The sequence below is a fragment of the Abramis brama genome (genome assembly GCF_963993115.1).
Source record: "Abramis brama genome assembly, chromosome: 11".
In the NCBI taxonomy this organism is placed as follows: Eukaryota; Metazoa; Chordata; class Actinopteri; order Cypriniformes; family Leuciscidae; genus Abramis; species Abramis brama.
Window position 1 is genome coordinate 28,848,441 of NC_139973.1, and position 26,634 is coordinate 28,875,074.

General features: G+C 40.5%; 1 protein-coding gene across 1 annotated transcript in view; it reads right to left on the reverse strand.

Annotated features, from left to right (window-relative positions):
* The window catches only part of prkcaa (protein kinase C, alpha, a), a 215,262-nt gene that overhangs the window by 46,798 nt on the left and 141,830 nt on the right, over nt 1-26,634 (reverse strand). Inside the window, exons 6-8 of the mRNA XM_084127788.1 lie at nt 19,790-19,946; nt 17,579-17,713; nt 3,816-3,909 (exon numbers count right to left, since the gene is read on the reverse strand). Of these exons, the coding sequence (XP_083983914.1) occupies nt 3,816-3,909; nt 17,579-17,713; nt 19,790-19,946 (386 nt within the window). The remainder of the gene's footprint in view (nt 1-3,815; nt 3,910-17,578; nt 17,714-19,789; nt 19,947-26,634) is intronic.

A 26,634-nucleotide genomic window follows, 5' to 3' on the forward strand; every position in this document is an offset into this window, starting at 1 on the left:
CCAAGGTCCTCTAATGTCTGATCCTGAAACCACATCAGAGGGGTAAACAGAGATATACATGCAGACAAGTAACACACATAAGCGTGAATGGACAATATCTATCTTATCTTCCCACCCAAAGTTATGTGCACTTACCTCCGGCAAAGTCTGAATACACAGTATGTGGTTGTAAGTGAGAAACCCTGGGTTAATGGGGTGTCACACACACTGATTAAAAATGAGATAGGGGTGGCATTATAAACACCCTGCCTCTAAATTTAAATCTGTAAAATTGTAAATCTGATTTACAGAAGTGAAGCTTGTGAAAAAAAAACAAAAAAAAAACAAGCGCAATGCACAAACATAAAGTAAACTGAATAGGGATGTGATTCATAGAGTACTTCAAACTTTAAATGTGTGAAATATGTATTTGGCATAGAACATATGTTCATGGAGAGCCTTAGTGAGCAAAAAAAAAGAGAAAAAGAGATTCTAAAATATCAGCTATGGAGACACTGGCGATCAAATCAATAAAAATGGCCTAAATTGTTCATGACATTTAATTATAACGTCATATTATATTCTTATTCATTTTTAATATTTAATTGCAAGTAAATTCAACAATCTTTTTTGCAATGAAAAAAGTAAATTTTGCATTGCCAACACATTAAAACGATTTGAACAAGCAATATAAGAGGAGAAATATAAGTTTACTAATGAACTAATGAACTGAATAATTAGTTCAACATTATCTACATTCATATGCAATGGGGGGTTTGGGGTGTGAGTATCTTCATCAAATGTTAATTAGGTGTTCTTGGTTGTGGTTGTCTCTCAGGAGTTCCTCAGGAATCCACAAATCTTGTGTCTATATTTACATATTGTGCTTTTTGCTGAGAATAAAGGTACATTTTCAGTTGGAATGCAATTATTATATTGGGGAAATATTTTGTTAATTTTGAGATAATAGTGGTTTCTGATGGTTTCATATTTTGGGCATACCTCTGTTTCCATCACTCCCGGACCTGCAGTGGATGACCCATGTCTGTCTGCGCTGGCCTGCCTCAATGATCAGACTGTGCTTGCTGAGTCTACACATCATCAACGCTTTCCTAAATTTCACATCAGTCACTGTGCTCAGGTAGTTTGTCACGGTGTACTCTCAATTTAGCGCCAAATAGCATTCCAGGTGAATGTGTTTCTGAAAAATCATAACTTTAGTGTTTTGGAGGTTTAGTGGGTGACAGGAGAACCAGGTCATCTGCATAGATGAGGTACTTTATTTCACAGAATTTTTCCGGGTCAATACGTATTAGATATAATCCTTCATGCCAGATTGAAACTAACGCTTTATAGTCTACAAAACAAACGTCTTTTGTTTTGCTGTACATATTTATCAATTAGTGTTTGTAGTGTGAAAATGTAGTCAGAGGTGTGACATTTTGGGAGGAAACCAAGTTGACATTTACTCAAGGTATTGCGCTTCATTAGGAAGTCTAAATGTCTTGTGTAAAATGCTGCAGAAAACCTTTCCCAGGTTACTGTTCATATGCCTCGGTAGTAGTTGGGGTCCAATTTGTCTTCATTCTTGTAAGTGGGGCTAAGGCCCTGATACCAGATCTACAAACAAACAAACAAACAAAACTACACAGAACATCACTGAAAAAATGTACTGTGGCGTTTCAGCATCTGTGTCGCGCTGTGTGTTTCAGCATCTTCTTCAGGATGCTGTCAACACCACAGGCTTTCTTGTGCTCGAGGACTTGCCATTTATCTTCCAATTCTTTCATTGTTATGGGAAAATCTAAGGGGTTTTGATTTGCTTTAATTGATCTTTCCAAATGTTCTATTTTTATTATTATTACTATTATTTTTATATTTTTTTTCAAACTGGTCCTGTTGAAATTGAGCTTGACTGAGCTTTCTGGTTGGATACATTTCTCAGAGCCTTACAGTCTAAATCAAACCATCTGCCAGAGTCCAATTTCAGAGTCAATTTCTCAAAGCACTTTTTTGTTCTGTTTTGTAAAATATGTCATTTAGATCTTTCACTGCATGACTGATGCAGAATATGCACTTGGAATAAATGTATAGAGAGTGTGAGAATGTGTAGAGATTGTACAGTATTTCTGTACATTCAATGGCATTGGTATAATTAGCGATACGGTTTTCTGTCCATTTGAATTATATTATTTTGTTCATTGTCCTGATTGAGTTGGTTGATGTTTCAGACTGTTTTATATAGAGGGTGATTTGGCTGTGGTCTGAGAAAGGTTTTAAAGGCTTGACAGTAAGTAATGAATCGGTTACACCGGTTCTAGAATTGAACCTGTCCATGTCCCAGTAGCGGGATACTTGGCTTGCTTTTGTATTGCCTTTTTTCCCCTATCAAATATTTTAGTAATCATCATAGCTTAAACACTAAAAATTCATCCTGTGAAAATGAATTATATTATGAAATTGGACTTTCCTTTACCATAGATATGGTACTTTAAACCCTTTTTAGAGGGCTCAAATTTGGAACACAACTAGACATATGACTTTGATTTTCTAACAATTTTTCTTAAAATATATATTTTGTATAAAATAAAAAGTTTAGTTTACAGTAAACATAAACTTCTATAACTTTTATACATTCATTTTTTGATGCTGCTTTCACTTTTTTAAATAGACCAACCTTAAGTCTGTATTCAGAAGCCTCCATAAATTACAACCATTTAAATTCAGAACTATGCTCAAAAAAGGGGGGTGACAGTTAACATAAAAACTCAAAAATTTAATGAATAGATAATCCAAAAGAACAGCATTTATTTTCTGAATAAATGTTGTAATTTCTTCTTATAAAATAAAATAATATTATTTAGCCCAAACTTTTCAATGTAGCGTAGTTTCCACAAAAATATCAGCATGATTTCTGAAGGATCATGTGACACTGTATACTGGGAGTAATGGCTGCTGAAAATTCACAGAAAAACAAACAAACAAAAAAAACCCATTTAAAATAGAATAAAATAGAATAGCCTATGTAAATCTACAGTAATTCTCAATACTAAAACCCTAACCACAACTAAGGGAGTTTAGCTCCTAAAGCACATATGCTGGTGGGTTTTTCCATCTGCAAACACTTAAACAGGAAAATAAATAAATAAAATAACAAGAAAAGAAAGCACTGCCATCATCTGGCAAAACAATGAATTACAAGAAAACTGATTCTAATAGCCGATGGTGACTGATGTGGTATTGCGCTTCTCATCTAGTGTGCATCTAGCTTTAAATGTTTTATGGGTCACATATATATAAACCACCCCAAGGCAGCTGTAATGTATTTATATGTATACAAGAATCTACAGTATATGTCTCAGGAAAGCAACGATATGCAATATTAATATATTCTAATCATGTTTCCACTGCAACAAAATATCTGACAGATACATAAAAACAACAGCTATAACATACTGGCAGATCAGCTCTAGATAACCAGCTAAACAGTAAAATAATTTTACTCTGTTTAATTACTTGTAATAAATTATAACAAGGTATTTCACACTAAACTTTTGCTGTGTCTCTCAGTAGTTTTTAGTTTCAGCAGTGAGTAGTAGTTCTAAGGGCTCTAATCATTTATTGATGGTATTTACCAACCTGCTCATTCTAGCCATTAAATGATTATTAAATTCTCATCCTTCATGTTTAGTTAACAAAAGCTTATTATTAGCAATTAGAACTGTTGGTTGAGCCTCAGGCTGAATTCTGTTTAAAATAAATGTCCAAAATATTTTTCCTGAAGAACAAAAAACAAAGAGAAATTTGTTTGCACATAAGGATAATAAAAGAGTCACCTCAAACTTCTGTCGGAGCTCAGTATCCTCATCATCTTCATCTGGAATGGGCACGTTGTAGAACTCTCCCTCCTCCTGATTTAACATTTTGTACCTGCATCCCAGGTAAAGAGAATGGTACAAGTTATGGATGTTTATTTATGATATTCATCAAAGCACATTTCAAGTACCCACAGTTCTGTTTACTGCCTAAGGTTCATTCTGAGTCTGTAAAGCAATATCATGTTTTCCACAGCAAAACAATATTTAAAAAATAATACCAAATAATATCACATAATTTCAGAACACTAACACTAGACAAAAATAACTTGCACAGTAATACAAAGTCTGCCATTTTGTTTTTACTTGCACTCATGTTGTTCCAAACCTTTTCCCCAAAATATACTGTATATGCCGTTATATAACAGCATAAAGTAATACGATTACTTTTTAAAGAAATTTGTTCTAATGACAAAAAAAATATAGTTTTATTAAAGGCCATTAAAAAGTAGTCCATATAATAGACTATACAGTTGTAATCAAAATAATTGAACCCCCATTGCAAATCCGGTTTATTTGCTAAATTCACAGACTTTCAGCTATTTGCAATGAACAAATCAAACGAAAGTAATTGAAATAGCTCAACACAACAAATGTTTCAAGTGGTTTCCCCAAATTCAACTGAAAATGCAATTTTTAAAGGTGCATTAAGCAACTTTCTGAGTTTTTGCAGAACTATGCCACCTCTGGCGGCAAGCGAAACTGCAGCCAGAGATGTGCACGCGTCGCTCATGGACCACACGCACACGCACGCTTGCACGAGCACGAGCTATTCATAACCAAAGGAGCATCAGCCGCAAATCTTTTGTTTACAATCATAATGTCTTCAGAGGTAAGAAAGTTATAAATCTGCAAGTCATTTTAAATATGTGAAAGGAAAGGCAATTGAGTAAATTACACACTTATGTGTGAGGGAAAAACGGGGGTAGTAGAAAACTTCGTTTTTTATTTCCATCTATCTCCATGTTGAACTGTGTTATGTGTTTACTGTATCCACTTATGATTGTATTATTATGGAAACACGTTCATGAACAATATAAGTTGTTACTTTGTAAAAGCTCAAAGCTACACAGTTGGTCAAAAAAGTACACTCAATTGTCTCAAGGTAATAAAAAATTAAATGGCACTATGACGTTACCATAAAAGCCAAACAGGCTAATCCGCCGAAGATTTGCGGGGGTTTAGCCTGTTTTATTGATCTGCTAAGTAGCATATTCCAATAGCAATACATCCTAATTAAGCAGTAATTTGCTCAAAATTTGTGTCTAATTATCTAACTTATATATCAGCCTTCCCTATGTTTACTCTCGTCTGATTCCGATGCCTGTCTGAGTCCAATTTGGCCCTTTTGGTTGCACTAGACAAAAGTTTTCTTTTTTTTATCTTACGTGGAGTTTGCGTTGGTGTTTGAAATGAACTACAAGCAGGTCTCTTACAATCCATCTTCTACGGAGAATGCCGGCGAATACACAAACCTGGCAGACATAGCTATGTGAGCGTGCCGTGAACGCGCATGACGTCACGCCCAGTCTAAAATTCCGGCCCGAATCCCTCTTATTTATTTTACTTTACAGGTTTATAGAGACAATCTCAGTGATCAGAGAAGGGCTCATTCAGCCCATCTGGCAATTGTTTAAGCATGTATGGGGTAGAAAACAGGTATTTTTAACATGAAAAGTTGCTTAATGCACCTTTAATGACTGCTGCAGTCTCAAAATTATTCAACCCCCTGAATAGAATCACAACAGCACAAATCTGCAAAACCGGTGTTGTCACCCAATCAAGTGCTTCATTAGTTTCACCAGGTGTGTTTAAAGGGTTAGTTAATCCAAAAATGAAAATTCTGTCGGTAATTACTCACCCTCATGTTGTTCCAACCCCGTAAGACTTTCGTTCATCTTTGGAACACAAATTAATATATTTTTGATTAAATCTGAGAGCTGTCTCACTCCTCCATAGGCTTCTATGGGATTGAAACTTGCCGGCCAAGAAAAGTTAGTAAAGACATTGTTAAAATAGTCCAAGTGACTACAGTGGCTCAACCATAAGTTTATTTGAGAACAGTAGGAATCGCCTCTGTATATAAACCAGTTGTCATAAAGGGAAAAACTGTAGAGCAGGTCTCGAATTTTAAATACTTGGGTACAATTATTAATGAGAAACTTAATTTTGAAAGTAAAGTAGAGTACATCCATAAAAAGGGACGACAACGTTTAGGTCTCCTTAGGAAATTGAGAAGTTTTAACATTAGCACGCACACTCTAACCATGCTATATCGATCAATGATTGAGAGTATTCTCACATATAATATTGTTTCATGGTATGGCAATCTAACATTAAAACAAAAGAACAAACTCTCACAAATTATTAATCAAGCAAATAAGATTATTGGCCACAAACAACAGCCACTTCAGGGCTTATTTGATCATTTTATGGGAAAAATGGCAATTGCAATTTTTAAAGATAATACTTACCCTCTTCACTCTACTTTTGAATTGCTCCCATCTGAGCGTAGACTCAAAATTCCTTTGGCTAGAAGAAACGTGTATAAAAAAATCGTTTCTCCCAATGGCAGTGATTATCTTAAATCGTATAGCTTTCTAAAATGATACAATAGAACGGCTGGCATTATAGAGTGTGTTATACAGTAGTTTTTTTCTTTTTTTTTCTTTTCTTTGAAACAGTGTTTAATTGTATAATTTAGTACATTTTGTATCTGTGTTGTTAATGTGTGATGTGTTTTTTAAGCAGTAATGTGAATGTATCTATGTCACCAGTGTCAAAGATAAATTTCCGCTCTGTGACAAACAGACTGGACAATAAAGTCAACAGTATCAAGAATACTTGATACTGAATACATGAGAATACTTTTTGTGTGCAAAAACAAATAAAAATTAAAGCTGCAAGCAGCATTTATCGGTGTTCAAGCATTTATGGCCTTTAAGCACATAAGCATTTAAGACATTAAGTTTTATTTAGCAAGCATTTAACCACTGAAATAATAGATGGAAAAGTCCATTTACAGCCAATACAGGCAATTTACCATAGGAAATATATGGTTTTCAAAGCTTTTTTAAAGTTATAGCGCCACCTATGGTCTGATCTCCATTAAATTTTGAATGATTGTTTACTATGTTATGTCACATATGCCCACCCATTTTTGTGAAGTTCTGAGTTTTCATTTAGGATTTATAGGCTTTTTAGTGTATTTTGCCACGCCCATTTTATAAATCACCCTATTATAGCCATCCAAATGCAAAAGTTCAACTTCTTTTTGATAATTATTGATCTAGAGAGTCCAGAGTATTGTCCTAGACTGGTTTGGTTCCGATCGAGCGAAAAAACTAGGACTAGTTCGCAAAAGTAGGTTTTTAACATATTTGCGAATATTTAATGAACGCTTTGACTGACAGCAGTGGTTCTTGAGGCAAAGATGTTCAGGATGAGGAGATCTATCAAATGATATGCATATTGTGTGGATGAGTGTAACACCACGTGATTACAGAACCATAAAACTCGTTAGCGCCAACTAGTGGCCGATCTCTTTCAAAATTCTTACAGACCTCTAGGGCCATGAGTCGAACATGCCCATCGAGTTTCGTTCCGATCGGTCTCCGTTAACCTTGTCTAACAGGTGCTCAACTTCATTGGCCGATGGTGGCTTTTCATGTTTTTTTCATGTTATAGTGCCAGCTAGTGTTCAATCGTCGCGATTTTTTTACCGTGACCTCAGATTGAGCTCTTACATATGTGTACCGAGTTTGGTGAAGCTATCTCATTTACTTCTCGAGTTATAGCTGTTTTAGTAAAATAGGCTCCTCCCACAAAGTAATTTTTGCGCCCCTTAGCGACCGTGAATCAAAATTTCATTTCTGCACTGGTTTGGTTCCGATAGGGTGAAAAACCTAGGACTAGTTCGCAAAAGTAGGTTTTTGACAAAATTCAAAATGGCGGAAAAATTTGCATACCGGAAATGAAATCAGAGATATACGTTTTGTCCGTCTTGAGCCAAGGATTACAGAGATACAAGACACTTGAGTCTACACCATACCATCTAGGAGTTATTAGCGATTTCATACTTTTGCTTGCTATAGCGCCACCTATTGGCCAATCGGGGTCATACTCTCTCAACCTCTCCTCGATTTTTGTACTACCATCTGGCAAAGTTTCAAGTCTCCAGCACTTACGGTTTGGGCTGCACGATGCGTTTTACGGCGGAAGAAAAATAATAAAAATCAGGACAATTACAATAGGGTTTCAGCACTTTGCTTGAACCCCTAATAAGGACTTTATTCAACTATTCATTTTCTTCTAAGTGGGCCTGAGTGAATTCATGTAGTGTAACAGCAAATAGTTGGAAATCAATAGTTGAATAAAGTCATTATTTTTGTTTGTTTTTTTGCGCACAAAAAGTATTCTCATCGCTTGATTAAAGGTGCTATAAGCGATCTCACGCGTTTTTTAGGCCAAAACATTTTTTTTCACATACCGCAAACATCTCCTCACTATCCGCTAGCTGCCTGTCCCCTGAACACACTGTAAAAAAACACGGTCTCTGCAGACAGCCCACGCTCCACAAACTGCAGCAAAAACAAACTGAGCAACAAACAGAGCGACCCACAGAGCGACCCGCAGCACGAAACATAACAAACTGTTCCAGCCAATAACCGACAAGAATGATGTGGGGGTGGGGTTCGGGGGTTAGTGCGCGGATGAGGAGGAGGGAGGGTCTAGCTAGCCTCCGTTTTGTTTGATAATAATTCAAACATCAACAAGAGGTTACGCCAACCGAGATCGCTTACAGCACCTTTAACTTATGGTTAGTCCACTGTAGTCACTTGGACTATTTTAACGATGTCTTTACTAACTTTTCTGGGCCGGCAAGTTTCGATCCCATAGAGGCCTATGGAGGAGTGATCCAGCTCTCAGATTTAATCAAAAATATCTTAATTTGTGTTCTGAAAATAAACGAAAGTCTTACGGGGTTGGAACAACATGAGGGTGAGTAATTACTGACAGAATTTTCATTTTTGGGTGAACTAACCCTTTGGGTGAAGAACACATGATCTGAACTGGCCAGGTTTGTTGAGTGTCACATTTGACTGCATGTTAGAAATATGGTAATAAAGAAAGTCAATAAAGAAATAAAGTCAAAAGAATGGGCCAAAAAGTTAAGAGAAGATATAATTGCCCTTCACAAACAAGGAACAGGATGCAAAAAGATAGCAAATACACAAAATGTTCCTTGAGACACTGTTGGAATCATAGTTGGCAAGTTCACAGTTAAAGTAACAGTGGTTACACTACCTGGACAGGGCAGAAAAAGGAAGCTATCAACAGCTGCAACCAGATTTCTGAAAAGGTAGGTTCAGAAAAACCCTCGAGTGACTGCTAAAGACCTGCAGCAAGAGGGCAACAGGCACTGAGGTTTCAGCTTACACAGTAAGGCATGTGCTAAACGCAAATGGTTTCCATGTCTGAACTCCAAGACATACACACAACAAAAGCACAAGAAAAATGCTCAAAATCATATAAATAGGCCTAACCCCCGTTTCACACATACTCCGTTTGCAGTGCGTATGCGGTGCATATTTTTTTCCGTACCCATGTTAACAGGTCAGAGCTTTCACACTGCACGCGGATGCGGTCCGGCGATCCGTTCCAGTTGCGGTGCGTATACAGCAGTGCAACGATCGTTTCCGCACCGAGTCTATTTTTGCTGTGCTGCACGCGCTGAATTAGATGTGACAACGCATGGTTCGTGGTCAAAATGAACACAGATTTACATGAAAATATAATAATCTCACCATAAATGCATTTAATTAAATAAAATGTAGTAATCGCACCATAAATGTATTTAATTTAATTCTACTATTTTTCACAGTCATCTTTTTTACTTTAAAGGTCCCATGACATGCTACTTTTTGTAGGCTTTAATATAGTCCTTAGTGGTCCTTAGTACTGTATCTGAAATCTCTTTCCAAAAATTCAGCCTCGGTGCAGAATTATAGCCACTACAAGCCAGTCCCAGAATGAGCTTCCTTCAGACGGGCCGTTTCGGTGTCTGTAGCTTTAAATACTAATAAGGAGGAGAAAGGCGGCGCAAGGTGGAGGGTGGGTGTGCCCTTGACCATCTTGCGCAACGGTACCGTGACGTGCATGTTTACGTTGGATATAGCAATGGCACGAAGACACGCAGTCTTTCAAGCATTTCAGTTTGACCCAGAATCTGATCCGGATGGAGAAGCAACGGATGAAGAAGTTGCAACTCAGCGGCTCCAGCAGGACGTTTCCGAATGGTTAGTTTAAAATATTATGTCTGGATACGGTACTTTATTCGGATGGTTTAACGTTACAGTTATTATCATGTAGCTAACGCTAACCTACTGTTGCCTTTTCATGAGAGATCTGTAACGTCTGTATTTATCTTATTACAATTACATCAAGCTCTGCGATCTTGAAATGCGGATATCGCACGCGCCATATAACCACCAGGAAAACGGTTATCCAAATAACAAAGAAATGTACAACACTCGCGTTACAGTGTGTGTATTCACACACATAAACTGCATAGCTGCATAGCTAATGTTACAGCCACATTCTATGTGTAACAATCTAGGTAGGCTAACCATAAACAGTAAAGCAACACACTTATATATCATTAGTTGACTTACTTGTCCGAGGTGTGTAGCTGAGCCAAAGAGAGTGATCCAGACTTTAGTTTCAGACGTTCAGCAAGCCCAGCTCTGTATTGACCCTTCGGTTTTCATTTGTACATCCAATTATTGAGCAATTGTTATGCTTCGTTCGCTCAAAAGCCATGATATCTCTCGTGGACAAACTAAAATCGCGCGCGCGCGTTCCTACTTCCTATCGCATTTTCTCTTGGGCGGAAAATATTCTCTGGGCGGGCAAAGCAGAGACAGGGGAGGTAACATTTCCTCCTTATGACGTCATAAAGAGGAGATTCAAGATCAGCGCGTATGAGCCTCCATTTTCTCAAAGGCAGAGAAAGATAGCAAAAGCTCGATTTACACCGATTGAAATTTCTAGAAACTTGGGGACCATATACAGGCTAGGGGAACTCATATTAATGTTAAAAAACCTCAGAAAGTGAAAATTTCATGTCATGGGACCTTTAAGACCGGGGTAAAGCAAGGAAAACTACAATTTACCTCAACAAGGCTACATAATGAACAAAACTCGTCTCATTCATGGAGGTGGAAAAACAAGTTCCCCTTCGAGGGAACTCGCACTGCGTCGTCGTCGTGACGACACTTTGGGGAATGCCCCCAGCGTAGTGCATCTGAAGTATGAATGAAATCTGCCCAATCCTGATTGGTGCTGCGTCATGACGTAGTAGATGACGGCATAACCGGAAAGATACAAAGGGACGCCGGCACAAACACACGTTAGCTTTTTGCTCTTCAGCTAAAGCGCTCTGTTTGAATTGTCTGTCTTATTTAGTGTTGTCTGTCTTTATAAAACAGTTGCACAAGCAGATACAATGGCAAGCGAGCAATTTAGAAGGTGTGTGCACCCGTGTCCGCGCTATTTAACGGGCACGGACACACACCAGCTGTGTGTGTATTGCCTGGGTGTGCAGCACGCTAGGGCGGCTCTCGAGGGAGCCGCCTGTAGCGAGTGTGATAAGCTGCCGCTCAGAGTGTTGCGCTCGCGGCTGGCCGCGTTTGATGAAAGCGGCCAAGCTCGTGAGCCCCGCGGTTCTGGGCCCGCCGTTGCCGAGGCAGCGCGGCGCCGCAGATTGTGGGGCTCACAGATGGATCTTTCAGCGGGACACAGGACTGCTTCGGCATCTTCCCGGTCCTCGTCTGAAGATTCGGATGCTCTCCCGCGGAAGCCCGCGATATGGAACCGATGCTTCTAGATGCTGAGGAGTCAGATGCTTTAAGCATCGAGGCGGGTGATGTGGAGCTTAATCAACCTCTTCACGCACCCGCTCAAGAGGAGCTGGTGGAGGTTTTGACCCGCGCTGTGGCCAAATTAAGAATTGATTGGCCACAAGAAGAACCAGAAATCCAGCCACCCAGTAGGCTGGATGAAAGGTTTTATAAGCGTCGGTCTCAACCTCCACGCCGGGACCTTCCGTTTTTCCCTGACTTGCACAATGAGTTGTGCAAGTCGTGGGGAAAACCATATTCAGCCAGGCTCTCCAACCCCCCAGTGCTTGATTTTTCTAATGTGCTGGGGGCGGCTGAGCGTGGCTATGGGAAAATGCCTCGGGTGGAGGAAGCTCTCGCGAGCTATCTTTCTCCCGAGGCTGCATCGTCCCTTAAGGCCCCGGTACTGCCCACCAAGCCATGCCGCGATACATCTTCGCTGGTGGGCAGAGCTTATATGGCGGCTGGGCGGGCTGGTAGCTGCTTGCATACTATGGCGGTATTGCAGGCCTATCAGGCCGACCTCCTCAAGGAGCTTGATGAGGGCGAGGGTCCCTCTCCTAGTGACATCTTGGAGTTGAGGAAAGCCACCGACTTGTCTCTCCGCATCACCAAGGAGACGGCCCGTGCCATCGGCCGCTCCATGGCTGGTCTGGTGTGTGTGGAGAGACATCTCTGGTTGAATTTATCGGGGATGAAGGAGAGAGAGAAACATTTTCTCCTAGACTCCCCGATTTCACCTTCTGGCCTCTTCGGCGGCGCGGTTAGTACCGTCGTCGAGAGGTTTCAGGAGGTGAAAAAGCAGTCGGCGGCTTTCCAACAGTACCTCCCTCGCCGCCCTGGCTCCTCGGGGAAGGCTGCCTCAAAGGGGCAGCCTCGGCCGTCTACCAGCTCCTCGCACCGACAGGTGCAAAAAGAGAGTGTTGCTTCCCGTGCCCCTCCCGAGGGAGCCTGGCAAAGGAGGCGGCGCTCTCGAGGCAAGCCTTCTGAGCCTAAGGTCGATCTGAGGACCGTCCTTCAGGCAAAGAAGACTTCCTCCAAGCGGTCCTAGTTGCGGCCGGACCGCTGAGAGCTGTCCCCCCCGGGGTGGAGCGATCAAGGTCGCCTCCCTCCCGGAGATCTCGTGAAATCAGTGCTGTGTTCCCGCCGTCCAGTACGCTTCGGGCCACACTGTTTTCCCGCGTACGCACGCCGCTCCAGCCACCTCTAGAGAGACCTGCGGCTGGGCAGCGAACGCGTCCGCCCGCCGAAAATCATTCTCGACTGTTCCCTGCTGGCCAGCCACTTCAGGGGGTCAGGAACGAGTCTTGTGTAGCACCCGAGGCCAGCCTCGAGAGGCTGGTTCCCTTAGTAGATTATCTCGGCGCATGGTCATGCCTTCCGAATATATCTGCGTGGGCCCTGCGTACTGTAGAGCTGGGTTACAGGCTGCAGTTCAGCTCCCCTCCCCCGAAGTTCAACGGGGTGGTCTGGACTGTGGTCGGCCCAGAGCAGGTTTGGGTTATGGAACAGGAAGTTCAATCCCTGTTGGTCAAGGATGCCATAGAACGTGTTCCTCTGCCAGACAGGGAGTCCGGGTTCTACAGCCGGTACTTCATAGTTCCCAAGAAGGATGGGGGGTTGCGTCCAATAATAGATCTCAGGCACTTGAATCGTTCTCTGAGGAGATTCAGGTTCAAGATGCTCACAATTCCAGCCATCGTGAGTCAGATCCAGTTCGAGGACTGGTTCGTCACGATAGATCTGAAGGACACATACTTCCATATATCCATCCTTCCATGTCACAGGAAGTTCCTGAGGTTCGCTTTCGGGGGCGAAGCGTACCAATATCGGGTTCTTCCCTTTGGCCTAGCTCTCTCCCCTTGCACCTTCACCAAGTGCATGGATGCAGCGCTGGCTCCGCTGAGACTCCAGGGCATCCGTGTACTCAATTATATCGACGACTGGCTAATATTGGCCAGGTCGCGCGAGATGGCAGTTCGGCATCGAGATGTCGTTCTGGCCCATATCAGGTGCTTGGGGCTGAGACTCAACACAAAAAAGAGTGTGTTGACGCCCTCCCAGAGGACTACCTTCCTGGGAGTTGTATGGGACTTCACGATGCGGGCACAAATGTCTCCCGCACGCGTAGAGTCCATACGGGCGATGGTCTCCAGAGCGAAGCTAGGCCACAACCTCACTGTGAAGCAGTTTCAGAGACTGCTGGGGCTCATGGCAGCAGCGTCCAACGTCATACCTTTTGGCCTGCTACACATGAGACCCCTACAGTGGTGGTTGAGAGCCAAGGGGTTTTCCCCGAGGGGAAATCCATTCCGTATGATCAGGGTAACGCGCAGATGCCTCCCTCACTGGTTGGGGCACGGTCATGGACGGCCGCTTTGCGAGAGGTCTGTGGGAGACACATCTGGCACATCAACTGCCTGGAAATGCTGGCGGTCTACAAAGCTCTGAGGAGCTTTTTCCCGGACCTCCGCGGCCACCATGTCCTGATACGCTTGGACAATACTTCTGTAGTCGCGTATCTGAATCATCAGGGGGGTCTGAGGTCACTGTCCACTGTGGTTCTCTCTCAGGCATCCAGCTCCGCTGGGGCTGGACGCTATGATGCAGACGTGGCCGAGGCTGCGTCTGTACGCATTTCCCCCGATCGCTCTGCTCCCGGGAGTCTTGGAGCGGGTCCGCCGGGAGGGGATCAGTCTACTTTTAGTAGCACCCCGCTGGCCGACCCGGGTATGGTTCTCGGACATTGTAGCACTGCTGGACGGTCTCCCGTGGCAGGTCCCTCTGAGGAGGGATCTGCTGTCGCAGGCAGGGGGCACAATATTTCACCCCCGGCCAGAGCTGTGGAACCTCTGGGTCTGGCCCCTGAGGGGGCTCGGTACCTAGAGGCTGGCCTGTCAGCAGGTGTTGTCGAGACCCTACTCAGCTCCAGGGCTCCTTCCACCAGGAGACTGTACAGCCTGAAGTGGAATGTGTTTTCCACTTGGTGTAGAGAGCGTGAGGTGGACCCAGTTAACTGCCCAGTGGCTTCAGTGCTGGAGTTCCTCCAAGATCGTTTCTCCGCCGGTCTTACCCCGTCCACACTTAAGGTGTATGTGGCTGCCATTGGGGCTTTCCACTCGCCTGTAGGTGATGGGCCTTTGGGGAAGCACCATCTGGTTGTACGTTTCCTCCGTGGGGCTCGGAGGATGAGGCCTGCGGCTCGCTCCAGAGTCCCAACTTGGGACCTGGCGGTGGTACTTGAAGGGTTGGCTGAGGCACCCTTCGAGCCACTGGAGTCGGCTGAGGCGAAGAACCTGACCCTTAAAGTGGCCTTTCTCCTTGCTATCACCTCTCTGAGGAGAGTGGGGGATCTCCAGGCCTTGGCTATAATGCCAACTTGCCTGGAGTTTGCCCCCGGCGGAGTTAAGGCCATCTTACATCCTAGACCGGGCTATGTGCCCAAGGTGCCGTCTAATGTGGCACGGTCAGTGGTTCTTCAGGCCTTCTATCCTCCACCTCACGTGACGGCGGAAGAGGGGAGACTTAACCTGCTCTGCCCAGTCAGAGCCCTAAGGGTTTACTTGGAGAAGTCTTCTCAGTAGAGGAAGTCAGACCAGTTGTTGGTGTGCTTTGGTTCACCCAAGAAAGGGCTGCCTGCATCTAAACAGACAATCAGCAATTGGATTGTCCAGGCTATAGCCACGGCTTATCAGGTGCGCAATTTGCCTTCACCTATGGCCGTGAGGGCACATTCCACCAGGGGCATGGCCTCCTCGGTGGCCCTCCTTTCTTGCGTCTCGCTTCAGGAGATCTGCGAGGCAGCCGGGTGGGCCACCCCGCACACCTTCATACGCTTCTACAGTCTGCAACTCCCTGTGACGCCTGGCGCCAGAGTGCTCGCGTCCTAAGTGTGCCTAGTCTCCCAGCTTCACACTAGGGCGGGCGTGATTACGGTGTGGCATAGTGGCCATTACGTTCCCCAAAGTGTCATCACGACGACGACGCAGTGCGAGTTCCCTCGAAGGGGAACGTCTCGGGTTACGACTGTAACCCTTGTTCCCCGAGAAGGAACGAGACACTGCGTCTCGTCGCCACACCTATCACGGGCAGAGCGCTTGCTTCATCGCAAAGGAGCTAACGTGTGTGTTTGTGCCGGCGTCCCTTTGTATCTTCCGGTTATGCCGTCATCTACTACGTCATGACGCAGCACCAATCAGGATTGGACAGATTTCATTCATACTTCAGATGCGCTACGCTGGGGGCATTCCCCAAAGTGTCGCCACGACGACGACTCAGTGTCTCGTTCCCTTCTCTTGGAACAAGGGTTACAGTCGTAACCCGAGACGTTCTTTGTGACATGCAAGATTTATTGTATTAAAATTTAAATGCAAAAGAAAAGGCACGAGAGTCTGCTGTTTTTGTCCATTTTAAGTTTTAATTTAAAATGTTTGCGATTTTAGTATAAGTAGACTACATGGTTAAATATTTTACCACTTGCTTGAGCAACTTAATATATAAATCTATATAGAAGTAGCACTGAATAATACGTTGTTTAAATTGTGTTTAAACGTCTATTAAAGAGTGTATATGTGTACAAAGAGAATCACAATGCTGACAAAACCTTTTTTAAATAAAAGTTGCTGATAACTTCTGGATTTGAAATACAAATAGTGAGTATGTTTTTGTGGTACAGCCGTGGATCAGTTACGCACTGCAAACGCATCATATGTGAAAGCACTATTGCGCGTGCTGCTCCTGCACCGCATACGCACTGCAAACGGAGTATGTGTGAAACGGGCGTAAGACGCAGAAGTTTTAGGATTCTGTTCTGTGGAGCGATGAAACAAACTTTTCTTTTTTGAAAAGTTATTTTTTGGAACTTTTCAGCCCTATATCAGCAATATTTCCAGAGGAAGAAAAATAAAACATATGCTGAAAAGAACACTCTGCCTACAGTTAAGCATAGTGGTGGCTCAGTGATGCTGTGGGGCTGCTTTGCATCCTCTGGCACTGGAAACCTACAGCGTGTGGAAGGCAAGATGGATTCATTGAAGTATCAGGAAATCCTAGGAGAAAATGTCATGCTGTCAGTGAGGAAGCTGAAGCTTGGGCATCATTGGACCTTCCAACAGGACAATGATCCCAAGCATACCTCAAATTCCACCAAGGCTTGGTTGCAGAAGAAGTCCTGGAAGATTCTACAGTGGCCATCAGACTTGAACCCCATGGAAAATCTCTGGTGGGATTTGAAAAAGGCAGTTGCCGCACGCAAACCCAAGAATATTACTGAACTGGATGCCATTGCTCATGAGGAATGGACTAAAATCCTCCTGAGGCGCTGCTTGAAGCTGGTGTCTGGTCATGCATCTCATTTGCAGCAGGTCATAACAGCAAAAGGGTGTTCTACTAAGAACTAAAGATGCTTGCCATGAAGGGGTTGAATAATTTTGAGACTGCAGAAGTCATTAAAAGTTGCATTTTCAGTTAAATTTGAGGAAACCACTTGAAACATTTGTTGTGTTGAGCTATTTCAATTACTTTTGTTTGATTTGTTCATTGCAAACAGCTGGAAGTCTGATTTGCAATGGGGGTTGAATAATTTTGATTATGACTGTATCTTGTCTTCTGAAGACAATTGTGTTTTGGCATCATTGCAACATTTAATATGCGAACAAAAACATACATTACATTTTACTGACTTTATGGGCAGAAATGAACTAATCCCGACATTATCTAATAATGGCAGAAAGAGACTGCTGAACAAAATTAGTGACCAAGTCATTTTCCTTTCCAAGACCTTTCCAAGATCTGCAAGAAAGAGACAAAGAGACATATCCTTACCATCCACACACTGGGGACTTCATGAGCTCGGACACACCAAAAGACATTGAGCCCATGAAGTCATTGCGGGTGGTTCTGTCCCAGTCCCACACCTCCACAGACAGCCGACGGTCCTTATCTGCTGGCTTCAGCTTACTGGAACACACACGCATACAGGATGAAGCATTGCATTAGCACTCCCCTTCATCATTCTAAAGCAGGGATTTCCATCTGCTCTCTTTCAGCAATATATATTATCCAGATTAAAAACTCCAAACAGTTTTCTATTTCTATTTATCGTATCACTTTTGTTATAATACTTATATTATCTTTGTAAATAATAACATGTTAATATTTACAATGATAAAGTTTTTTTTTTAAGGTTTGCTTATAATTTCCTTCAAAAAGAGAAACATGATTTCACACACTTAACTAAATGCTGAGTTCAGGTTTCTGAACAAACAAACTATCAAATTGTTTGCATGTTGACAGGTTTAGGTTCTCTTTTTGAATATGATATATTTTATTTCATTTTCACTTCATTTGCATACATACATTTGATTGGACAGTCAGCCCTTCGAAAACAATTATTAAGATACTAGATGGGCGATAGATTATTATAGTGCTGTATAGTACAGATCAAGTTAATCAAATCATGAAATAAAATGTGCCCCCACACTTAATATATATCCTTTGATTTGAACTTGTGACCTTTTTCTGATTTGTGCACAGGCCTACTCTATGGAAGTGACTCTGTAAATTTTCACACCACTATACCAGTGAGCAGCCATGTGACATCTTTAATAACTTTTATATTTATAGTTTCATTTAAGAAACAAAATGTATCTGTATCTTCTTAATTTTTAGCATATGTCATTATTTCATGCTATTTTCCAGGAAGATATACAGACCCTTTCCAAAAAATTAGAATATCATGGAAAAGTTTATTTATTTCCATAATTCCATTCAAAACGTTAAAATTCCATAGATTATAGATTTGGGCCCACAACTTAAACTATTTCAAGTATTAAGTTGTTTATTTGTACATCATTTGGGCTTCCAGCTCATAAAACCCACGAAAACAGGATTTCAAAAAATTAGAATATTACATGAAATCACACAGTAATTACACAGTGATACCATGGTCATTGAACCAGGTTTTGGTTCTTTTGGCAGTGTGGGCAGGTGCAAATCCTGCTGGAAAATGAAGGAAGCATGAAGTGCTCTGAAAATGTCCTGGTAGACGGCTGCGTTGACTCTGGATTTAATAAAGCACAGTGGACCAAAGTCCTCTTTTCTGATGAGAGCAAATTTTGCATCTCATTTGGAAACCAAGGTCCCAGAGTCTGGAGAAAGAATGGAGAGGCACACAATCCAAGATGCTTGAAGTCCAGTGTGAAGTTTCCACAGTCTGTGTTGGTTTGGGGAGCCATGTCATCGGCTGGTGTTGGTCCACTGTGCTGTCCACTCAACGCAGCCGTCTACCAGGACATTTTCAGAGCACTTCATGCTTCCTTCAGCAGACAAGCTTTATGGAGATGCTGACTTCATTTTCCAGCAGGATTTGCACCTGCCCACACTGCCAAAATAACCAAAACCTGGTTCAATGACCATGGTATCACTGTGTAATTACTGTGTGATTTCATGTAATATTCTAATTTTTTTTAAATCCTGTTTTCGTGGGTTTTATGAGCTGGAAGCCCAAATTATGTACAAATAAACAACTAAATACTTGAACTCATTTAAGTTGTGGGCCCTGAATCTATAATCTATGGATGTTTAACGTTTTGAATGGAATTATGGAAATAAATAAACTTTTCCACAATATTCTAATTTTTTGTAAAGGGTCTGTAAATAGTTGCTATTTTGAATGTTTGGTATGCATATGCATGTCTTTTAAAGCTGTGAATTGGACTGTCCTCCTTGGCTCTGATGGATCAGGGACATCAGTGATTCATCAGTGACACATCAGTGAGGTATCAGTGATTTCATTAAAATTAATCAGAGGGTTATATGATGATTATGATTTGGCCCATGGGCCATCAGTTAAAGATCCATGATCTAAAAGCAGTTAAAGCCATATATTAAAACTGATGCTACAGTAAACCTATATGGAAGATTATAGTAATGGGTAAAACATAAAGTAATAATACAATGTTCATGCACATAAAACTAACACCAATGACACATTAATCCTGAATTTCAGGATTGTAATAAAATGTTGGGACTCACAATGTAAATGACTCATTCCAAGCTGGATTCAGGGAAGAACGGATGGTTTTTGTTTTCTGTTTCGTCTCATTTTTAGGGTCTGGAATTAACTTGAGTTTTACATATGGATCAGACAATCCATTCGGGTCCATTGGAATCATGTTCTTGCCTTCTCCAACTGCAACACAACAACATGCCAAATAAGAGACGAAATCAGAATTACAAAAATAGAAATATGTAAATAAAATAGATCAGTGATGCTCATAAACTCTGAACTGTGACATAATATGAAGAACTGACTTCATATTATACAAAACATTCCAGATCAGGGCCATGCTGTCAAAGCAGAAATGCACATGCAGGTCTTGGTGTTCTTTGTTGAAACAATCTTATATGAAAGCATTTAATAACTGTCTGTCTGGCTTAGAATGCTACTTTATATGAGTACACATGACCAAATAGCACACACAAATATTGGGTTTTCATGTTTTATGGGGACATTCCATAGACATAATGATTTTTATACTGCCCAAACTGTATATTTTATTCCCTAACCCTACCTCTAAACTACGGAGCCCTTGAGGGGACCTGTGAAAAAAAAAAAAAAATAGGACTTTCGCGTGCGCACGAGAAACTTTCGCGTGCGCACGAGAAACTATCGCGTGGGCACGAGAAACTATCGCGTGGGCACGAGAAACTATCGCGTGCGCACGAGAAACTTTCGGTTTGCGTTATAGCGTCATTAATACAAATGTGGAAATATGGATGATGTATATATCATTTATGTTGTTGTTTGACATGTTTTGAAGTGTATATTTTAGCAAAAATCTCAAGCAAGGTGCTATTAAAGACAAGACTTAGAGGCATATTTTAGTCACAATTCAAATAATTGTATTAACTTTGAATATAGGCCTACTTTTAATAAACTTTGTATTTGTATCTGTATTGATAAAAAATAAACAACAGGCTAATAATCTTCTGCTACTGAGATGAAGGAAACATTTTTTTAAGAAGTAAAGTTCACAAGATTGCTATTTATCTTGATCAAACCTTTGTTAATGTTAGTTAATAAAAATACAGCTGTTTATTGTTTGTTCATGTTAGTTCACAGTGCAACTGTTCCGTCATCAGCTCTTCCTCAGTTCCGCACTGCAGAATAAAATAGTCATCCTCTGCTGCAGTTGTACGGATTCTTAACGCATTTATTGCAACTACATTTCATCTATTTCTCATCAAACAACCAGATTAACGAATGGTTCGACACAACCCGTACCGAAGAGCCTAGACAGGTCTTTCTTCTGTATAGATATACTGTATACAGGGTAAATGACGACTGTTGGTGGTCGCCCTCGTCCAGTAAGTTTTAAATAATAATAATAATAATAAATTAAGATATAAATCAATATAATTCGTTGTAAATTAAATATTTTAAACAATAGCTACAAAAAGGTAATAATTGACTGTATAGTCCTAACGTTCATGCATGAACTGTCATTCAGACTTACTGTCTAACAACCAGAGAACAGAGAACATCAGAGATATTAAAATACATACTCTTCTGAGTTTTATGATGTAGGCCTTTTTTATTAAAATGTATTAGCCTAGAATTTATAAGGATGCGCGCTTGTGCGTGGCGCACTCAGTCATGTTGAGAGGGAAACACGCATTAGGCCTATATTATTAGGCTAGTATTCAGAAATAGTGTAAAAGATCTGTAAATAAAATACAACATTAACATTATAAACACTATTAATAACATATATGCTATGCATATTTTACTTCCCCATAGCCAAATCCTTAAATTAATGGAATCAGAAAACAACAAGAAATGAAAAATAAGTAACCACTTATAATAATAATAATAATAATAATAATAAATGCATAGTAGTCTATAAAAATAGCCCATTGTGCCCTTTATTACAAACAACTTTTAGCCTATTTTAAACGCCAAGCCTAAACGAATTTATTTGAATCGAAACTGAAACTATACCGCAAAGTTGGGTTCGCGCATCTTTCGTTCGGTCCAAAGTTTAATACTGAACAGGAATTAATAATCATTTAATAATGAACCGGCTGTGATGTCAAGTTAATGCCAGAAGTGAACCGATGTTGTTAATAGCGCGATTCGCCGGCGCCATCACTTGAATTTGTTCCTCAGTTGGGGAAATAACTTAATACTTTATCGTTTCATACTCTGTCATTCGAAACAGTAAAATGTATATTTTTATTTGAGTACATTCAAAATGACTACAAAATGTCATGCCTTTGAAAAAGAAAGAAAACAACATGATGCGGACGTGCAGAACTTTATCCAAGAGCTGTTGTAAAGCCTATAGCCTATAAACAATCTGTAAACCAAAACTTTGGACCGAACGAAAGATGCGCGAACCCAACTTTGCGGTATAGTTTCAGTTTCGATTCAAATAAATTCGTTTAGGCTTGGCGTTTAAAATAGGCTAAAAGTTGTTTGTAATAAAGGGCACAATGGGCTATTTTTATAGACTACTATGCATTTATTATTATTATTATTATTATTATTATTATTATAAGTGGTTACTTATTTTTCATTTCTTGTTGTTTTCTGATTCCATTCATTTAAGGATTTGGCTATGGGGAAGTAAAATATGCATAGCCTATATGTTATTAATAGTGTTTATAATGTTAATGTTGTATTTTATTTACAGATCTTTTACACTATTTCTGAATACTAGCCTAATAATATAGGCCTAATGCGTGTTTCCCTCTCAACATGACTGAGTGCGCCACGCACAAGCGCGCATCCTTATAAATTCTAGGCTAATACATTTTAATAAAAAAGGCCTACATCATAAAACTCAGAAGAGTATGTATTTTAATATCTCTGATGTTCTCTGTTCTCTGGTTGTTAGACAGTAAGTCTGAATGACAGTTCATGCATGAACGTTAGGACTATACAGTCAATTATTACCTTTTTGTAGCTATTGTTTAAAATATTTAATTTACAACGAATTATATTGATTTATATCTTAATTTATTATTATTATTATTATTTAAAACTTACTGGACGAGGGCGACCACCAACAGTCGTCATTTACCCTGTATACAGTATATCTATACAGAAGAAAGACCTGTCTAGGCTCTTCGGTACGGGTTGTGTCGAACCATTCGTTAATCTGGTTGTTTGATGAGAAATAGATGAAATGTAGTTGCAATAAATGCGTTAAGAATCCGTACAACTGCAGCAGAGGATGACTATTTTATTCAGCAGTGCGGAACTGAGGAAGAGCTGATGACGGAACAGTTTGATCAAGATAAATAGCAATCTTGTGAACTTTACTTCTTAAAAAAATGTTTCCTTCATCTCAGTAGCAGAAGATTATTAGCCTGTTGTTTATTTTTTATCAATACAGATACAAATACAAAGTTTATTAAAAGTAGGCCTATATTCAAAGTTAATACAATTATTTGAATTGTGACTAAAATATGCCTCTAAGCCTTGTCTTTAATAGCACCTTGCTTGAGATTTTTGCTAAAATATACACTTCAAAACATGTCAAACAACAACATAAATGATATATACATCATCCATATTTCCACATTTGTATTAATGACGCTATAACGCAAACCGAAAGTTTCTCGTGCGCATGAGAAACTATCGCGTGCGCACGCGAAAGTTTCTCGTGCCCACGCGAAAGTTTCTCGTGCGCACGCGAAAGTTTCTCGTGCCCACGCGAAAGTTTCTCGTGCGCACGCGATAGTTTCTCGTGCCCACGCGAAAGTTTCTCGTGCGCACGCGATAGTTTCTCGTGCGCACGCGAAAGTCCTTTTTTTTTTTTTTTCACAGGTCCCCTCAGGGGCTCCGTACTAAACCTACCCATCACAGAAAAAAAACAAAAACAAAAAAAAAAAACATCACAGGTATGTTTTATAGGCTACACCAAAAATGGCCCCACAAGAACAAGGATATACACACACACACACACACAAGGGGTGGAACCAGGGGCATAGTTTGTGGGGGGGATGGGGGGGAGATAACCCCCCCAATATTTAAATCTATGCATTACAACCCCCCCAATATTTATACCATGATCACAATATTAGGAGGCATACCTAAACCTCAACCCCCCCAATGTTCAAACCAAATCTACGCCCTTGGGTGGAACGGTACATGTATTCAGAGGTGGACAGTAACAAAGTACATTTACTTGAGTACTGTACTTAAGTACACTTTTTGAGTATCTGTACTTTACTTGAGTATTATTTTTTTTCTGGAAACTTTTTACTTTAACTTCACAACATTTGAAAGACAAATATCGTACTTTTTACTCCACTACAATTCTGTCAAGGTCCTTGAGTAGAAAGTAGTAATGTCAGTCAGGGGATGATTTTGGTTGCAGGGGTGGCATTTTGGTTGGAAATGAAAGTCGGATTGACGTCAGAAACCGACTGATGTTGGTTTCTGACGTCAACCCGATTTTCGTTTTCAACCACAATACAACGTCTGTCCAACGTTGGAGATTAATGTCAATCCGGCGTTGGATTCTGACATCAACCTGATTTTCATTTTCAACATTGGGTTTGGTCTTCTAAATGCAAATTTTGTCATTGTTTTGGTGCACACTAGCTTATAGATAACAGTAAGGTTAACATATTCATACTAAAAGCCAAAAAACTTTAAATAGGGCACTATTTGAGGGAACAGCCATTTGGGTGTCCGAAACCATTGTGGACGTTATTGAGTGCACTTATTAAATCTCACATTCAATCCCACTACTGGAACTGTGTTCTAGAAATAAATGTGATGAGGGTGATTGATATGAGGGTAGGCAGGCATAGATTCAGAGGCATATGGTACTGCAAGTATTACACACAACAATGCAATAATAATAAAACAATGCATTGACATTTACTTTTGATACTTAAGTACTTTTAAAAACAAGTACTTCTGTGCTTTTACTTAAGTAAAATTTGGTCTTTACAACTTTTACTTGTAATGGAGTAAAATTTGACCAGTAGTATCTGTACTTTCACTCAAGTAAGGAAGTTGTGTACTTTGTCCACCTCTGCATGTATCCGTATTGAAGCGAAACGGTTTGGTGCATGAATATACACAGAGAATACACGGTATAAAAATAAATAAAACTCGAGTGCAAATTAATTAGTGTAATGCAAAACTATTGTTAGATATGCGGGTTCTTTAGGGACACCTAATCTGTAGCCCCGCCTTAGCTCTGATTGCCTGCGAGCTTCTCCTCCTGTCTATACGGTAATTTCTCTACTGTGCGACAGAGAGTCGCGTGGTTATGACGCAATCGTTAGCCTATTTTTACAAAAACTGCTTCTATGGGGCCATAACGTAAGATACAAGGTAATGGAGCATTTTATACATTGTCGTGTTTCTTTAGAAATAAACAATGGATAAATAGAGTCTTTAAATGCCTCAGATGTAAAGTTATTCGCTGTCAAAGTGACGCCAAAATGGAATGGGAGTCAATGGAATGCTAACAGCAGGCGATGGCTTGCTAACCAATGGCGGCCCCCAGGGAAGGTATGCTTTTCGGGTGCTGGATTACCCCCTTGGCTATAATGAACAGGCTGCGATGTCAAGATTGCTATGCTGGAATATGTTGTGTGCGTGCGTGCGTGTGTGTGTGAGAGAGGCGCGGGCGTGATTGAACAGTGGAAACATAAAAACATACTCCGTCATTTTGTTCATACAGGACATCATTCAAACTGCAAAGTGTTTACTTATATTTGTGTACACTCGCAATAAAACACAACGTTGTGCTTTTGTCAAACTGTAAACTCTTGTCAAACTGTAACCTACAACTGTCACCCAACCAAAATCTCTCTCTCCCTCTCTTTCACACACACACACACACTGTTTAAAAGCAAAAATGATAAAAAAATTTGGACATTCATCATATTGCATTGGTTTTCATTTCTTGTCCTAAAACAGAGCACTAATCTGTTTATTTTTAAGTTACACATTCTACATTGATTAAAAAAGAAAATCAAATGTGTTTCTAATGGTAGTATTATTTTATACAGAAATAAATTATTTATAATTAAGATGAGAATAAAGTTAGTGTTAATTAAAATTTTAAGGAAAACAAATATATTGATCTGAAATATAGCAAATTAATTTTAAATGAATTCAGGTACAATTACCAAACATATCTCAAGGTCTTTTTGTCTTTTTATTAATTGAATTAATAAACTAATTATATAAAACTATTGTCAATGCACTACAAATAAACTGGTTCTATGCCTTTACTTTATTAATAAAATGTATTTAAAAATTAAAGCTGCAAGCAGCGATGAAAGGGCCCTCGCACCCGTGCCATCGTCACTCGGTGGCTTTAGGAAGACAGAGCATGGTTGGGCAATGTGCATTTAAGGAGGTATAGTAGTTGCTAGCATGTTTAGTATGTTTCTAGCATGCTTAGTACACAATAGTTATGTGGTTAGTTCTGCATTACTGTTTTAACCATGTCAGTTTTTGTTGCCAGTAGGTGGGGCTATGTCTATATCTGAATATCGCTATGTAGATGTGTTCAGTGCAGGACTTTTATTAAACGTGTGAAGTTTGGGGCAGATTGGACATTGTATGCTTGAGTTACAGCAAATTCCTATTTAATTGCAGTAATAGCATGCTTTAGCACTTAGCTAAGTGTTTGCTAGCATGTTTTAGCATGTTTCTATTATGTTGTTAGCATGTTTAGCACTTGCTGGCACTTTTTATATGTTATCAGGAGTTCACAACAGGGTTAAACATGCCACTTCCTGTTGCCAGCAGGTGGCGCTATGACTGTAACTGAATATGTGCATGGTCATGAGTTCAGGACAAAACGCTTATCAAAAGTGTGAAGTTTGGCGCAGATTGG